General features: G+C 40.5%; 1 protein-coding gene across 2 annotated transcripts in view; it reads left to right on the top strand.

Moving 5' to 3' along the window:
• The window catches only part of tle2b (TLE family member 2, transcriptional corepressor b), a 104,963-nt gene that overhangs the window by 37,382 nt on the left and 49,428 nt on the right, over positions 1 to 18,153 (top strand). For both annotated transcript variants that reach the window (XM_074667550.1, XM_074667549.1), the window contains exon 4: positions 3,193 to 3,237. In XM_074667550.1, the coding sequence (XP_074523651.1) occupies positions 3,193 to 3,237 (45 nt within the window). The remainder of the gene's footprint in view (positions 1 to 3,192; positions 3,238 to 18,153) is intronic.

Here is an 18,153-nt window from a genome sequence, read left to right as displayed (position 1 = left end):
AAGGAAAGAGGTATGTAATGATGGAGGGGTGAAAGGGCTGATGGGAGAGACGGATGGAGGACTAATAAGGAAAGGAAGACAGGAATTGAGTTAAAGGTGGAGGAGGAAAGAGGTGTAAGGATGGAGAGGTGATGAGAGAGGCTGATGAGAGATGGAGGGAAGGAGGAAGAACAAAGAGAGATGTCATGTCTTTCATGTGGAGAGGGCTGTTGGAGAGGCTGACATGGAAACACAAAGAGCCAGCCATGGTACATATGTTCATGTTTCAGGTGTGTACATACTTCTGTGAAGTGTGTGTGTTTTTCCTCTTATGAAAGAGACTCTGTGCCATGTATGTGTATGTTTTTTCCAGAGCGTGAAAATACCTTTTTTCACATCCATCTGTGAGAGGAACCGTAAGACCGAAGAGCAAAATACTCAGTGGAGATGAGCTCAGGACACGAGGATAGAAAGGGGAAAATAGAGATGTAGCTCTTGACAAGGACAAAAGAGAAAGATCAAGAGAGGAAGAGTAAAAGAGAGCAAATAAATAGAGCGAGCAAACCAGGAAGGAAATGGTGAGACAGAGAGAGAACATAAAGGAGACAGATGATTGATGGAAATGACTGGAGTAAAAAGAATGAAGAAAGAATGAGAGCACAAGAGAGAGCCATGAGTGTGCCGTAAAAGACGGGTGAGATGATACAGCAGGTAGACAAAACCAAGGTGAGATAAAAGAGAGAAAAGAAAGACTGAAAAGAAGTAAAAGGATAATTGGCAAGAAAGTCAACGAGGATGTTGACAGGAGGGAGAGCACATATAGTTTTGTATAATCAGAAATATGTCCGACTTGACTGACAGGAGGGGACACTGCAGCTGTTCGCAAAGAGCCAAAAAACCCCACCTCTACCACACATCTTTGCCTCTTGTCAGGTCATCTGATTCTTCATATTTTTAATAGGGTAGACCTAACTACTAATAAAACAGTTATTTTCTAGTAGACAATTCAGAATCTTCCTTTCCTTTATCTGAGTCCAAATGCAGTCAATGCTCGAGTCCAAGTCTGAGTCACCAGTGCTCCAGCCTCAGATGAGTTATGATGTCAAAATGCATGGCTTTGTGTTGCCTCCCACTTCAGCCCACATCACAAGAAGCCTCTGAAGGTTCAGACACAAAGCAGTGTTACTGTATCTCCCATGTCAGAGCGATGTTAAAGGGTAAGATCATGGCATATCTATCCTAGCATCTGTCTGACATTTTTTCTGACAAATAAATGAGTTTATTAAAACATCAGCAGCATTATCTGGCTCTCAAAATAAAAATAAGTAGTCTCCACTCCTAAGAATCATTTTGATTGATGTAAATGACAATAAAGTACAAAAGCAACGACACTTTAGTGTTAAAACCCCAGACTAAAATCAGATTTTTTAAGAATATTTAATTTGTACATGAAGCAAGTCCCAGATTATCACTGAAGCAGCATAGTTCATGTTACACCCTCAGGGGGGAACAGTGAAACAACAAATAAATATTGCACTGAAACCCTCATTCACTCCTTTTTTTAATGTGATTTCTTCTCTTTCGTCTTTATTTCACATGGTTTAATAATAATAATGTTTTCGGTTAGAGTGGAGAATGTTCGTTGCATTTCATATCACACAGTCTTCATGGGAGCTGTTGGTTTTCTTATTAAATTCACAATTATAACTCTCAATGTTTAAACCTAATACAGTGTAATCTGGCAGTACTGTACCAAATCATGTACAGGGGGAAAAAGCAGAATTGAATTCAGTCAGCAGACAAAGATAGCCAGTGAGTCAAATGAGATGGGAACAGAAAGATAGACCGAAATGGAGAGTGAGGGAACATCTGACAGCTGGAAAAAGGAGAGAAATAACCAGAGGGAGGAGTGATAGAAACGACAGACTGACAGCCTCTAAAAGATAGAGATAGTCGAGAGAGGGAGAGGGGCTGAATGAGGCGGGGAATAAATGAAAAAGAGAGGAGAGAGCGATGGAGTGAAAATGAGCAGGAGAATACAGAGAGGAAGAGAGGGGGAGCAGTGTCTCGCTCTCATCAGTCAGAGCGTTGCTCATCTGGCGGCAGACGCTGTCTTTGTCACCGTGACGGATCCTCGCTGTCTGTGCGCCACTCACCACCAACACCATTACAGCACATTACTGATGTACACACACAGGCAAACAAACACAGAGGAGGGGGAACAACACATTAAGTAAGCACTCACACACATGCGAAAGTGCTTGCGCAAGGTTTTTAGCAAACACACGCACACATGCACCTAGAGGTGTGTTTGCTCTGATGTTTGCAAATCAAAAGGGACACAGATTACAGCAGATGTCAGACAGGAGAATGACACAGGATTGAAGTTTGTTGTTTGGGTTACAAGTAATGATTTATCACATTATTCACAAGTATTTACTTACTAACCTACTTATTTCTTTTTCAATTATGTTTTTATTTTTTATTTAGGGCAGAACAGATCAGAAATACAAATGCTTAAAGCTCATTTGTTGTGTCTGACTAACTCTTCGGAAGTAAAATATTTTGTAATAACTATATGAAAAGGAAATTATAATATAATATAATATAATATAATATAATATAATATAATATAATATAATATAATATAATATAATATAATATAATATAATATGTTGTTTTATAGACTTATATAAAGAAGCTCTGGTATGTTTCATTGGCTTAGTGGTAATCCCAGATGTTAAGACTATGAACCAGTAAACCAGCAATAAGGCTAATCTGTACAGATTGTGTTTACACCTGTTTGAATTCTGATCACAATGCCAGCTCGACCAATTCCAGATGTGTTCAGGCATGTTGATAGCATTCAGATTGCAGTGAGTCCTGCAAGAGCTTCATCCTACATTACCATCTGTTTTCCTGTGCATCCACAGTGTCGTTATTTTGATGGCCACCATACACAGCCCCCCCCCTTCCCCTCCACACACAGAGACACACACACACACACACACACACACACACACACACACTGGCCCTCCACTCCAATCTTTCCTCTCTTTCTTGCTTTCATTAAAACCACACTGACTAACAGCAACATATGCAGCAGTGCTGAGCAACAGATGTTCAATGGGACATATTGTGGAAGACTGAATGCTAATGTGTGCTGTGCATACGATGCTAACAAAGCTGTGTCACTTGTGTTTGTCTCCACAGTACTATGAGATGTCCTACGGTCTCAACATTGAGATGCACAAACAGGTAAGAAACTCTCCCTCCTGTACTTTTTGGACTGATTGTAGTCTTTGCACATCTCCGTCTGTGTAGAAGTTTCATTTATTGAGTAGGCGGAGGTGAATGTGTTATTTTACACTCACAAACATTATATGGAAGTGTTAGTCTGTGTAGGTGGGTTTGTACTATATTCCCTTATTCCCACTTAATATTTTGTGTCTCACCCAAAGGACACCGATCTGTGTGAATAAGGAAGACGAATCATTTGAAAGACAACATCACAACAGTGTACTATTTTAAAACTTAGGTTTATAATTTTGCTTATTTACACCCTGCGCAAGATGACTAGGTTTTACTTTCTCATGCAAAATACTGATTTATTGCATTCATCCATGTGCAGGCATGTGTGACATAAATCATCCTATGACTGGTGCCAATTATAAAACTTTTGATTTAAATCCTGAGCGTTTGTGGAGGGCATGCTGTGTTTAGTTAAATGGATACCACAGTGTGTCATTAATTGATTGACCTGCAGTTATTGCAGACCCGCTGTATCATGATGTTATTGGCATCAAAGGCAGCATATTGAGCGTCATGTTGTATTGTATTGTATTGTGAGTTCCACACTTTATGTTGAATATCAGTTGTTATGTACAATATAGCGTGACTGCAATCAAAATCACATACTAATTTCAATTATTTGTCATTAGCAAAACCGACAGCAGGGGAAATCTGATCAAACCCATCACATCAAATCAACTGGTACGAGTAGGGAGTAAAGAGTATGGTACATTTCATCTCTGCCTGTTACCTCCCAAGGGTTACTTTTGGTTAGCGTTCAAAACCTGTGCACTTTATGGCTCGTTTCAGGCTGGTTTTGAAAGTCAGGACATGATGATAACTCAGACAAGAGCGCTGCAGTCCTGCTCACCCTGTCAGGATTCTAATATGCACCTATCTACAAATCTGTTTTTCCTATCACATCTCATTATACTGCCAATACAGTTGTCATTGTATTTGCCATTACCACATTTTCAGCTAAATTTACATATCTTTTAAACTTATACATACTTTACTTTGGAACTTTTTTGCTGTATTTAATACTTAAACACCCAGGATCTGATTCACTAAGGATTGTGATGCTTAAACCAGTGCTATTCACAATGCATGCAGAAAGGGGTTAGATGCTGCACAAACTGTACTGCAGAGTAAATTGCATCACTGTGTTGTCATACATTTAAATGAACCATTATGCATTGATCTGGAACAAAATCTACCCTTTTTAATGCAAATGAGCCTCATGGCACATAACATGATAATTTAGCACAGTCAGGATGAGCACATAAGGCGGAGCAGGTGCAAAACTGGAACAAACTGCACAGGAATACAGTATTTTAAAGGCATTATTGCACTTTAATACCATAAAATATCTATTTTTTTAATGCATGCAAATTTTGAAAGTGTAATCTAAAGTAAAATGTACTTTAGGAGTATTGATGTTCTAGCTTAGTTTATGTCATCTTGTCTTACAATATGTCAAGTAAGTGTGGAGTATGTACTGAACCGTGCTTTTTATGTGTTTCCATTTTTGTGTTCCAGTTTTTAACTATTACAGGATCAATCAGAATAGTTTCTGTTTGATTTGCAAAGACAACGAGAAGAGAAAAAGTGACTTCAAACTGTTATAAAGGGATTAGAACCAGGACAGGGGAATCAGTAATACTCTTATATTTACTGAGCAAATATTAATGAGTCAGCAGGAGCAGTAAATGGTTTCGACATTAAGCAATGCATGGCTGACTCCACTAATGTTACTGAGAGTCACTGCACAGCTCTGTGCTGCTCTGTGCACCTCTGTACCAGTGATATGGAGTAAAATGCAGATACTGGTGCATGACTGTGAATGAGAGCGAAGAACAAACAGTTGTGGGGTTTTTTCATAATGGTTTATCTTTGGTCATTATCAAGCAAAATAAGTGATACTGCTGTGAGCGAGGGGGTGAAATTATCACTGCTGTGAAAATGATGTGAAAGTAGAGAACACTGAGACTATTTAACTTGCTGACAAAGATTGAAAAGGCTTATGTGTTTGACTTAACTATCAGTGACCTGACACAACTGTCAATGGGAATTAGCTGTAATTCAAAGCGTATTATGGTGAGGAATGGTGTGTCAACTCACCTTCCTGTTATCTCAAAACAAAGACGGACAGAAGAGCAGGGAAACTTTGAAAGAAGGTCAGCATGTGTTATATATCAATTCTATTTCTCCTTTCTGAAATCTGTTATTGAATAAAAGACATGTCTGATGAACAGTGTGCACTCTCTGGGGCTGGTGACTGCTCTTCAGCTCACACACTTCCTCTAATTCACTGTCTGGGTCACAGGAAAGACAGACCATCAATTTTAAATTTCACACACACACACACACACACACACACACACACACACACACACACACACACACACACACACACACACACACACACACACACACACACACACACACACATACTCACTCACACTAACTGATGAATAGAAAGACATAAAGTCTATTACTATGTGTAGATGGGCACCTGCATATTTGGATGCATAAAATCATTATTATAAGAAGGCATCCTCTATATTTTAGAACAAACTCCCAGCAGACGCTTTCAGAAAGAGACAATTGTTTGAAGTTATATGCCAAACTGGATCAAATGCCTCAAACAAAACCTAAACTCTATGAACATTGTAATTTCATGTGCACAGTTGCACACGATCATCAGACATAAAATTAGACCTGTCAGACGTGTCACACTCTGTTTTTATGTTAGTATGTAACAGTGAAGATGAAGCTGCTGTTAGCCTGATTACCATAAAGTCTGATAAAATATGACACCTGATACCTCACAGCAGCACACAAAAACACACAAAACCTCTTTTTTTGTTATTGTAACAAATTCTCCATCCAGCTTCTTTTTATCATATTAATGCGGTTTTTGAGCTGTAGTGGCAACAGTGTGAAGACAAAACACCGTACAGAACTAAAGATCACCTCGCTGCATCTGCGTAACAGCCTGAACCAAAGAGTCATGTCTGTTGAAATAGTCACAAGTGAAGGTGGGGACATTGTTTTTATACAATTTTTCAGACTTTAAAAAACCTGTTTAAATTCAAACCAGCTTCTTGTTAGTGGAATAATTATGATTACGAGGCACCTGCCGGCATAGGTGGGACTAATCAATGTGTACTGCAGAGGAGGCAACATCTGCTTATCTGCATAGAGATGAATGTCTGCCATTTTCAGGGGTTTTCCTGTGCTCATGTGGTTCACATTTTGCTGTGCCTTGATACTATATAAGATTTGACTTAAAGCAGAATAAGAGCTTTAAAACCTGTTTTAGGAATATGCCAGGATAACCGTAATTGTTTCAGATTATCTTTGGTTTCATCTTTTTGCCTCAGATTGAATCTTTGTCTTAGAGCCAGTTTTCTATGGTGGCATTTGTGTTGCAGCTTTTGCATTTGTGTTGTAGCTTTTGCAAATCATATGACATCCATCAGGCACCTTAAATCTCAGCTTCTTTTGGTAGGCTCAGTTTTGTACTACTGGTAAAGCTGCTCACAACAGTACATCCTGTTTTAACTCAGCCACTTGTTGGCTTGAAAGACAAAAATAGACAAAAAAAGGCTCAGTGAGCAAGTGCAAAAGAGATTTTTTGGAAACTGAACTCAGACTGCTTGAAATAAATATATTTCTCACATTTTATTTGGATTTAGTTTGAAAAAAGTAATGCTGTTGTATTTAATACAGGGAGCTGTACTCTTGTTGCTGGCCTGTTGGCCAAGTAGAAATATTATAGTGTTAATTATTACAATTATACTCTTTTATCCCATTAAAAAAACAGATAAAAGTTGATTTCTAAAAACTACAGGATGAAGCCCATTAGATAGAGTTATACAAGCTGCTGTTAAACTTAGAAAACAGAACAAGTGTAGCCACAGTGAGGGGATGAGAAAGCAAAAATGACTGGTGAATAAGTTTTTCACAGTTTCACTTGAGGATACCTCGACTGCAACTTGCAAAACATGTGCTGTCAATTTTCTGAGAGGAAAGAAAAAAAAGTACTCAAGTTTTAACCTCAACAAACCTTTTGAGTAATGGGAAAAGTCTTTATCCGAAAAAATATTTGGTGAGTGCTCACAAAATAGAAATTTCTGTTGCGTGTATTTGAGAACTGCAGGACATTCACTGCTGACATCCCAAAGTCAAAGCAGTCACCGCATTTGCTGGGACACTTTGAGCGATGTAGACAAGGATTCAGACAGATAACTTTGTACCACTCAGCAGACATTTCTCTTTCTGCTCTGTGTGATCTGTTCTCCACACACATTCACAGGTTGCTTGACAACAATGTCATTAACATAAGTGTTATCACAGTCAGACAGACGTCTGATGTTAGACCAGTGAGGATTCTTGGATATATCGACTGGTGACTGGATGAGGACTTGATCTAGAAACCTTATTTTTACATTTTGTTAAGCTAAACCAACAAATAAAACACAGAAAATGCTGCGCTTTCGGGAAAGAAGAAGAGTGACTATAACCTCAGTGTGAAGAGAAAAAAAAACTGAGATAAAGAGTGGAGCAAGAAGTGACTTGGGGGAGCGAAAAACAGAGAAGGAAGGCTGGCAACAATATGGGCCAGAACTGGCCTGTCAGCTCCTGTCGCCAAAACGAAGAAATGGACTGGGGTGCTGGCTGCACCTCTGAGGGATAGACAGAGAAGGAGGAGGAGAGGGGGATAGGTTTGGAAGATGACAGAGAGAAAGGGAGAGTATGGGGTGAGAATGACAAGAAGGAAACCAAAGAGCCACTGTTAGAAGAACAAAGGCACAAAAAGGAGAAATAAACGAAGAGAAGAAAGGGTGTGTGAGGAACAAGCTTGGGGAATTTAAGAAAATACAGGAAGGAAAAGTATATGTCTGAACATATGTGAGAGAAATTGGCTCAGAGAGCTGGTAAAGCAAAAAAAGGTTTCACAGGCGAGGTGGAGAGAGACATACGAGGAAGATAGTAAAAGAGAACTTATGGAGAGAAAAATGAAACAGAGTGGGGTAAATTGACAGAAATAGAATAAAAAGAAGGATGGGAGGGAGCGAGACGGAATTTAAAATGAAGAAACTGGTATAAAAAAGCATATCAAAAGGCAGCAGTGATGGAAGACAGAGATAGAGTGAGGAATTTGAGAGAAAAAGAGTGGACAAGGATAAAGCACAAAGGAAGAGGCTGTAGAGCCGAGGGTCTTTTTGAAAGGAGAGAGGACGGAGGAACGAGTGGGATAGTTTGAAAAAGTGAGAGCAAGATCATTCAGAAGAGGGGAGGACTTAGAAGATATGAAGCTGTAAGAAGGAGGGAGAGAGCATGGTATGCAGCGGAGGGAGGAAGAGATATAGAGAAACAGGAAAGAAAAGTGAGCGCAGAGAGCTGATGTTGGGGGAAAAAGTGCGAGAGCAGGACGGGAGGGAGGGAGAAAAACGAAGGGAGAGATTAATTGAACGGATGAAAGAGGAGAGGGTAAACAGGAAGGATGAAGCCTTTGGAAGAGACAGATAAAGACCTCAGAGAACAGATGAGGGGGGAGAAAAAAAGACGAAAATTAAAGCCAAGAAAAGAAAAAAAACAGAAGAGGGAAAAGGGGAAGAAGGAGGGAGGGCTGTCTGAGGAAAGATGGAGAGAGAGGGAGACATCAAGGGAGGGAGGGAGCTTTGAGCCGCAGTGAGAAATAATGAATCATGAATAGATTTAACAGTATCTGCTCTTATTTCCTCTCCTCCTACTCTTTCTCCCCCTCCAGCTTCCTCCTAACATCCTGTCGAGATCACAGCTATCGCCCCCCTCCCTCTTCTCTCTCTTGCTGTCATTATCAGTGGCGGGGCCGTCTCATGTCCTGGCATTAATTGAGCTGTAACAGTCAATCCGTGCCTCCCGACTCTTCCTTTTAGCCTCTTTCTCTTCTTATCCCCATCTCTCTGTCTCTCCCCCCTTTCTCTATATTTCCTCCTCCCTCGTTATCTGCACCCACCTCCCTCACCTCTCTCTTTCACAATCTCTTTCTCCCTCATTTCCTCCTGATTTCTCCCCCTTCTTCTCTTGGATGATTCTATCTGAACTATATGAAAAGATAACATCGTAGCCTCTCCATCTTTAAGCAGTGTGAATACATTCACAGGCACGCACACACAGGCACGTACACGTCATCACATTATCTCTCTTGGTTCGCTTCCATTATCGTTTCATATCGTATATACATATATATACTCGCTGTATCCCCTGGAGGAGCGGGGCAGGCTATAAGGACTGTACGCTGCTCTCTGTGGTTGTTCTATATTCATTGATATAGCACTTCTGGGGCTTGGATATCATTGCCTGTATCCCCCGCTATGTGCAGACGCACAACATGTATATTCACTGACTTTGTAATTCAGTCTTATACTGAGAGCTCTCCGTGGCTGGCACAGCATGGTTTACAGATATGATGATGTGTTGTCAGGTGTGGGGTGAATGTAAGAAGCAGGTTCTTTATGTCGAAAACTGATGCTAACAGCAGGATGACAACACGATGATGTGAGATGAAGAAACACCCAGGCTTTGTTGGACTTTGCAACAAGAACATGTGAGTAGACCATAGCAGGAAAATGGTGAAAATATGGATGGCAGGAAGTAAATGAGGGCATCAGCAGCTGACTTCAAAGGGCCAGTAAGAAACACACTGAGCCCACACTGCTAAGTGGGAGTGCGATGACAACAAGAGCCGTACACAACAGCCGCAGAAATTTCTTGTGATGATGTTTTTTACTATGATCTTCAGAACCAGAAAGTAAAGCAAACATAACAAAAACATAACTTTGGTTTAATCCAACAAGTTTAATTAGACTAGATCCACATCAGTGGCGATTGCTCTAAGACTGCAAGGGAAGCTCAGCTTCCCCTAAAATGTCCCCAAAAAGTGGTGATATGTTCTGCTGTGTGTACATTTCATTGACAAAATATGAGCTAGAATTCCTTCATCTTTTGTCCAGAATCAGCTACCTATCACAGGTAACTGGTTCGACCTCCTCATTCATCCCCGCAGCGTCTCAGCGCTTTAACACAGTCGGACGCTGAGCATCTTCTGACTTCAGTGGGGAAGCGTAGAGTGGGTTGTTCCACTGTGGAAAGTGGACGGTCATTGGATAAACGCTGGGCTTTGTCCCGCCCATCGAACGCTCAGCGTCTGGGGGTCTATGAGGCAGTGGGCTGGCCTGGACGCTGGGCTTCTGCGCGATGATTGGATGAGCTGTCTGAGGCCGAATCCCTTTTTGATTGACAGAGAAATGAGCCAGCCAGCGATCTTGAAGTTTAACCCCCAACCGGAGCATCTTCTGTAGAGAGGAGCTTCTCCTTTTTAAAGCAGCTCAAGTCTTACACCCGCAACACAGTGGGCCAAGGCCGTTTAAGCAGTCTAGCTCTGCTGGCCGTTGAGAGAACACTGGTAAAATCCCTGGAAAAACACCTGGTTGGTACGACAGGGTCACAGATCATTTTCTTGTAAAGGAACGGAGGGTAGAATTTACGTTTAAATATTGTTTAATAATAAAGTAGTAGGATCACCTTGCTAATAGCTGAAATTATTGGGATTTTTTGTTTTTTCACTCACAGCATTTTTAAGCCAACATGTTAATTATGATAGTTCTACACAAAGCAGATACAATCTCCATGATGATGATGCCCAGTGCTACTGATGGTTACACCTGCCTGGTCTTTTCCTTTACCTCCAAATCTGCTCATTTAAGTTCACACCTTACAGTTAGATATACTGTGGTGTGCAGGGAACCTTGAGTTACCTTGAAGACCGTCATGATGTAAGCCTGTTTCTTTCTCCCATCTTTTGTTTACTCCTAAGTCATGTTTGATTGTGAGAGCTTTATAAGATTGCAAGTTTAGAGGGTTGGGACTGTGACTGTTTGTGAATAGGAGTTTCTAGTGATCACACTATGGGAACATAGCTGTTAAATCACTCAGTGTTTCTTGTTTTCACTTTTCTGTGTCCTCTCTTCTTTTGACATTTTTTAGATAATTTTTTATTTTGTTTTTTTTTTATGTCTTTTTTTAGACAGGACAGTGGATGGAGAAGGACAGTCATTGCCTTTTAACAATAACAGTGCCTCTGCAGTGTCACTTCTATCTATGTTTATCTATGTTTGGAATAAATATGGTGGATAGCCCCAACAAGTACTGATACTGGTCATAAGGAGAGTTTGTAGAGTAGAGTTTGATGTGAAGAAAGCCTTGCCATCTAAAGAAGAGAACATCTTTGGCAATCATACTCAGTTATCTCAGATGGTCAACAGGCTCCATTAACTGTGTACAGTTTAATACACACTTAGTTTCTTTCTAGCCTCACAAACAAAAGCGAACCTGGAGATTTAAATAGAGCTTTTTGGCCTTGATGGATATATGCTTTTAGTAGTAGGGTCTATGAGTGTATATATTGCTACATAACTGGTTCGGGATCCTGCAACATGTCACAGTAACTTTTAATTGCAATGTGTCAGAAACACACATCACTTATTAGTGTCTTCATTTGGCTGATGTTACATCATTCACTTATTCTCATATCACTTCAGATGGGGATATCCTGTTTACCACACACATTCAGATGACTGTGGGTTTGAATCATAATAAATATGCATGTACATCTATTAGCAGTTAAAGGTGTGTATAAATGTCTCCTTGATTTATATAGAAATCCATACCCTGAGGAGCTAAGTAACAGCCTGCATGAGTCACGCCAGCTTTGTCAGTGATTGAAACACAGATGACGCAAAGGTTACATTCCTTCAAACAAGATGTGCTTTTTTACGTAAGGTTTTGCATTCAGCTGTGACTCTGATTAAGGATTTAAAAGGAAATTCTTGATGTTAATAAGATGGAATTGTTGCATAGCTTGTTTGTGTTTTAGTAGCCTCATACAGCAGGATGCTAGGCAGTACGGCTCGCGGGCTGCGAGGGTGCTTAATTACAGATTAGACAGCGAGGACCTTGAGGGGGCTGTGGAGTTGAAAGCTGGGTCACCATTGAAATTTTACAATAGTTCATGTGATGCTCGACTTCTAGGCTGTCAGGACACAACTATTTGTCAAAGATATTTTAGTTCTGTGATTACACTTTCAAAAGAAGAATCCATAATGGTTACTTAATAACTTAGCTGTGTGTAACATATACCCACATCAATTTTCACAAACTCACAATACTTTATCGACTAATGCTCACTGAAGAAACTTCGTCCTAAACTCTGACAGCATTGTGGTTTTCAGTCTTTCATGGCTCTTTTTTAGACTTTACAACAAATATGCAAACGCCTTTCTCAGCCTTTCTCACAGAAAGACATTGTGAGGACTAATGTGTGGTTTCAAAGGTCAAGTTTAGCTCATGACAGCGGTGCCCCTGCACTCTTCAGCATTTACACATACAGTATCTGCACATTCTGTTTCCTCATTTTCAATAAATCCTTTAGACATACTTATGGTAAGATGGAAGTCATTTGATCATTCTTGTCACAAATACTCTACATATCTCACAAATAAGGCCGAGTTCTTTTTTAAATGATGTGCACATTTTACTTCTAATTCCATATTTTGCCAGTGAAAAACATTTTATTCTGAGAGCTAAGATCTTTAAAAGAAATATTTGAGCATTGCATAAAAAGCTCAGAATTTAAATTCTAACACTTTTTGGAGTTCAACATGTTTTTATTGGGTATCTTTTACAATTTAGCAGGCACATTTTTAGCATTATTCTTGGTGATCTTGTTTCAAAACCAGGAACTCCAAGGTCACGTCGCTGCAACATGTGTCCTATCCAGTGACTGTACATAGTGATGGACAATGTGTCTCTGCCTCCTTCAGTTGTACAAAAATGATGACAAAATTTCTCAGCAAAAACACTGAATTAAGGGTATTTGGAGTCAGAGTCTGTGTAGATTGGCTGGTGGGACTGCAGTATTGAAATTAAGACACACATGTAAGGTAGACATAACTTGGATAAAGTCCTTTGAGCAGGTTCAGTTTACAGCAGAGGCTCATCTTTTGTGAGTTTGAAGCAGACGCTCATCCTTACGGAAAGCTAAATCATACCTGTGTTAGTGTGTGTTACGTTTTGTTGTGCTTTCTCTCTACTCTGACAGCATCCCATGTGTGAATAAAACTGTTGCTTACAGTGTGATACTGCTATTTATAGCATCTAAAAACTTTGTAAAACTAAATTCTCAGAAATAAACACCAGGGCTTAAATCATCATGAACAAAACTAACTTCAGCAACAGAAAACATAAAGTCTGTAAAGAGAAACTCTAAATATGTTGGCTTCACTTTTGAACTGCCATGACTTCCATCCGTCTTTGGACATTTTACACGTGATGTCACTCTGTCCACCTGCCTCGCCTGAGTCTAAAAGAGATATGTTACTTACTGGAAGTTAGTGACAAATGAAGGAGTCTCGTCAACAAATTCTCCTGATGTTGCTGATGTTGACTGCACACATTCACAAATGTATGAACAGCAACTGGTAGTGAAAGTAAGCAGTCTGAGTTACTGTTTCAAAGGTTAAATGTGTGAAAACAGAGTATTTGCAAACAGGAGTGGTGTTGGATTTTATCTTATGAGTGAACAAATCTTGTAACTGACACAAAAGACAACTCATGTGCTTGGGAAAACACAAAAGCTGAAATACAGGGGCGGTTTACACGACAACGGTTTTAGGGTGAAATGCAAAAGTTTTGTTACGTTTCAGCATCGTGTTTACACGGAAACGGCGTTTCAGCGGACCTACAACACAAACTTTTGAAAACAGCCTCCAGAGTGGGATTTTTCTGAAACCGACACCGTTGCCGTGTAAACAGTAAGCCGGCGTGTTCGGTGGAAACGCTGACGTTACACTCTGCTCCTCACAAGCACATACAGCAGGACAACAGTACCGTTGTTACAATCATCGCGAACTACCGTGTTGTGCTTGTTCTTCTCAATCTACTGTATCTGCGGACTGTCTTCGTACACAATGTGCATCTGTTGCTCCACTTTTTAACTTAGTATTCCCCAATACACCAGATGATTGGAGAAGACTAGCTCGGTGGAGATCTCCCAAAAACCGCTTCTGGACAAGACAGTTATAGCACCACCTACAGGCCTGGCATGTTTACTGCAGCATTTTCAGTCCATCAGCGTTTCCGTGTAAACGCAGATTTTTTTTCACTGTGTTTCAGCGTTTTCAGATGAAACGTTCTCGTGTAAACAGGGCCACAGAAACTGGGCAGTGAAGAAACCAGTTGTGTGTAAACTGGGCAGTAACCTTTGGTCTTTGTAGGTCTGTCTATGTTTGACTGTGATTCACCTCATTGACAGTCACTGAGGTTTGTGTTAAGTAGGCTCAACCTATTATTCTACTTCCTGCTACTTTTATGACTCCCAGAAACACCTCAAACTTAATTATTGACCCAATTGTATTGTAGCTTAATGCCCCCATTCACTGTAGCGATTATCACCACCTTAGACACATGACCTAAAATGGCTGATGCAGTCTTTAGTCCAAACATCAATGTTAGCTTATTTAGATTGATGCTAATCTGGATTTATCAATGTCACGGTTCAGCCTCACCTTGTACTTTTTCCATTCTACAACAATAAGAACTATTCTATAAATGCCTGGTTCATACACTATAGACAGACTATTATAGTATCAGTGTTAGCATATATATAGTCTGCACACAGTGTATCACAATGCTGTATACAGAAATGGCATGGTTCACAGAGCAGGCAGGATATTATAGGAAGCTGTGTTTGATAGTCAGGATGCTCAGCAGCCAGACTGTTTCCCCTGTGGACTCCTGAGGACAGATGAAGCAGCTGGCTGTCCTTCCTTCCTGCTCCCTCCTTTCATTTCACCAGCACACATGTGAGGGCTGTGGGTGTAGGAGTGTGGGTGTGCGTGCTTTTTTTTGTGTGACTGAAAAGAGAGAGCAGCCCAGTCTTTTCTTTCTCTGCACTCTCGGATGCAAGATTGCAAATAAAATCCTTGTTTTTAGCAGTCAAACAATTACAATGCATCAGTGAAATGAGCTGGAAGTTGGAGAGAAGAAAAGCCAGAGTGAAAAACAAACTGAGAAAATAAATAAAACAGAAACAGGGACTGGGGAAGATCTATACAGAGTACAAACAAGCCAGAGAGGGCGATCACATGAGAGGAGTGTGGATGTTTATCTGTTTGTGTTTTTCTGAAAAAGTGTGTGTGTGTGTGTGTGTGTGTGTGTGTGTGTGTGTGTGTGTGTGTGTGTGTGTGTGTGTGTGTGTGTGTGTGCATGTGCTTATCCTCCAGCCTAATTAGCTGGAGCTGTCTAGCTTTTTTATTTCTTTTTATGCATGTGTTTGTGCATATGTGTAAGCGTGCATGTGTTGGTATATTTGGCTGAAGTTGTGACCTGAATCCTGATTTCATTTGGGAATGAGCATGAGAGGAAAAAAAGAGGGTGAGGGAGAGAGTGCAGCGAGACCTGCCTTCATTTTAACTCACCACTTTGGTTCCTAATAGGATTGGGCTTCTCTCTTCCCCTTTTTACATTCTCCATCTCACTCTTTCCATCCCCTCTGCCTCATCTTTTTTCTCTTTGTCGTTCCCACCACCCAGTCACTCGATAATCCCACGGTTGTGTTTGGAGTTTTTCACTGATTGTAGTTAAAGGGCTGGATTAAGACGAGCCTTCGTATGTGGGTCACCTGGTTTCTGCTTTCTAGAGGTCAAATGACTTATATGCACGTTTGTGTTTGTGGTATATGTTTGTTCTCTCTTTGATCATGGGTGTTTGCGTTCCCTCTTTGCATGTGTTGTGGCATCTGTGCATGTGCAGCTTTGATGTCTCTTCCTCTATTACTTTGTGTGAATGTCTGTGCGTACATGTGTAACACAGCTCATTTGTGAATAATGAGGCAAAGAGAGTGGGAAAGAGTGTGATACAACCCTTTAGGAATGATAGAAAATAGGGTGAGAAAAGGAAGAAAAAAGAGGAAAGGAAAAGAGAGAAGGATGAGATGAGAGGGAAAATGAGTGATTGAATTCCCAGGGAGCTAGCCTTTTAGCGTAATGGCTCTGTCATTGGTAGAGGAGCTGGGAGAAGCTATGTAGACTGTATTGGCTTATCTTTGTGTGTGTGTGTGTGTGTGTGTGTGTGTAGCTATCAAATGTATGTGACAGCAGCTGCATGTCTGGCCATGTTCTGTGACCGGTGAATGGTACCCTGATGGAGCAGCTGCATCTTGTGTGGCTTTTTATGTGAGAATAACCGCTGCACTTGTGTTGTGAAATCTATACCTCGATAAAAACTCCAGGATAACTTCATGAAGAGGATATCCTCTCATAATTTAACGACTGAATGTTGAAAAAAAAGGAATGCGAGTTTGAGATTTGATGTCTAAAACGCTGTATGGTGAGCACAGTTTCAGCTGTACAGCATTTCAGTATTTGTTGAAAGATACTCTGAACAGATTTCCAAGGAGCTGACTTTGTCGACTTTTCAATCCGTGGCAACTTTTCACCTGTTCCTTAAAACGCCCATGCTAGATTTGAATAAATATTCAGTGCACGCAAGGTTGGGAAACTGTGAATTATTTCTACTTTGGTGCCCACATCTCCATGCTGGAGAAGAACTCACAGCCTGCCTCGGTGCGCCATGAGTGCAGCTTCTCGCCATCAGCTCCTAATCTTCACTTCTAGTGTACACAAATACACAAGCAGCCCTGTGAGACCATTTGAAAATGCACATCATCATGGATTTAGGGCTTAATTACCATGAGAACCACTGCCCCTATAGTAGAAGCCATTACAGGCCGGTCAAGTTTCCAACCATGAAGGCAAATGAAATGTCATGTTAAAAAATAGTGGGTGAGCATGATGAGGGGAGGCTCAGTGTTACCACAGATTGTACCACCTGTGTCTATGGTCAGATTTACACTGTAGAGAGCAACTGAGGTTAGAAATGGGCTGCTGAATTTGATTAAGATCTCTCAAGTGTTAAAACTGTAAAAGTAAAGTATTACTTGTAAATCATTTCCTTTTAAGTTCGAGTCCTAATGTGAGCAGAACTTTGGATCCAATATCAGGTGGTTATAAGTAGGGATGGGAATCGAGAACTGGTTCCTGGTTCTTCGATAAGAAATGTTTCAAACAATGGTCATCGTTAGCCTTTGTGCTTAATGATTCCCTTATCAATTCTTTACATTGTGCTGGCGCATACACTGTAAAATATTGGACGTCCGCTTGCTCGGCTTGAAGTGAGGTCTCCACAAAAACTGCTCCCCCTGGTGGCTGGCTGCAGTATAGGTTAAAAAATACGGCTTTCCAGCCATTCCAGATGGGCTGTGGTCATACTTTAAAAAATGTATACACCTCGTAGAAATGTTTCTCACGTCCGATTGTTGTGATATCATTTGGCTATCTTGTATTCAAGTCCTCTTTTCTCTGAAAAGTTTTGTTTTCATTAGATATACGAGGTTTTACGTAACATTTAACAATGATTGACAGATGCTGTTCTCGTGTATTTTTTTGGGTGAATGTAAAATATGTTGGGAGGTAGAGTCAGGAAGTGATTAGACTCTCGAAAGAAAAAAGAAATATTATTTTTGTTATCCAGCTCCGCTCAGATTCTCCCAGAATCCCTCATTGTCTCTACTGCGCAGACTCTGGCTGCAAACTGCTACAATGGTGGCACCTATGACAGGGGGTATTTTTGGCTTCAACACCGTACAATGATAAATGGCGGAGCCACACTGTCCAGAGCCAGTGGGCCTTACGTCAACCAGTCTGCTGCAGCTATCTTAGCTTAGCAGTTAGATAACGTTTCCCAAGAAAACTCTGATTCAGGGTTTTCAGCTTG

The sequence above is a fragment of the Halichoeres trimaculatus genome, unplaced genomic scaffold, assembly GCF_033239565.1.
Source record: "Halichoeres trimaculatus isolate MK-OKI-2021-1 unplaced genomic scaffold, fHalTri1.1 fHalTri1_scaffold_4, whole genome shotgun sequence".
Classification (NCBI taxonomy): Eukaryota; Metazoa; Chordata; class Actinopteri; order Labriformes; family Labridae; genus Halichoeres; species Halichoeres trimaculatus.
Note: the sequence above shows the minus strand (reverse complement) of the source record. Positions and strands in the feature narration are given on the sequence as shown.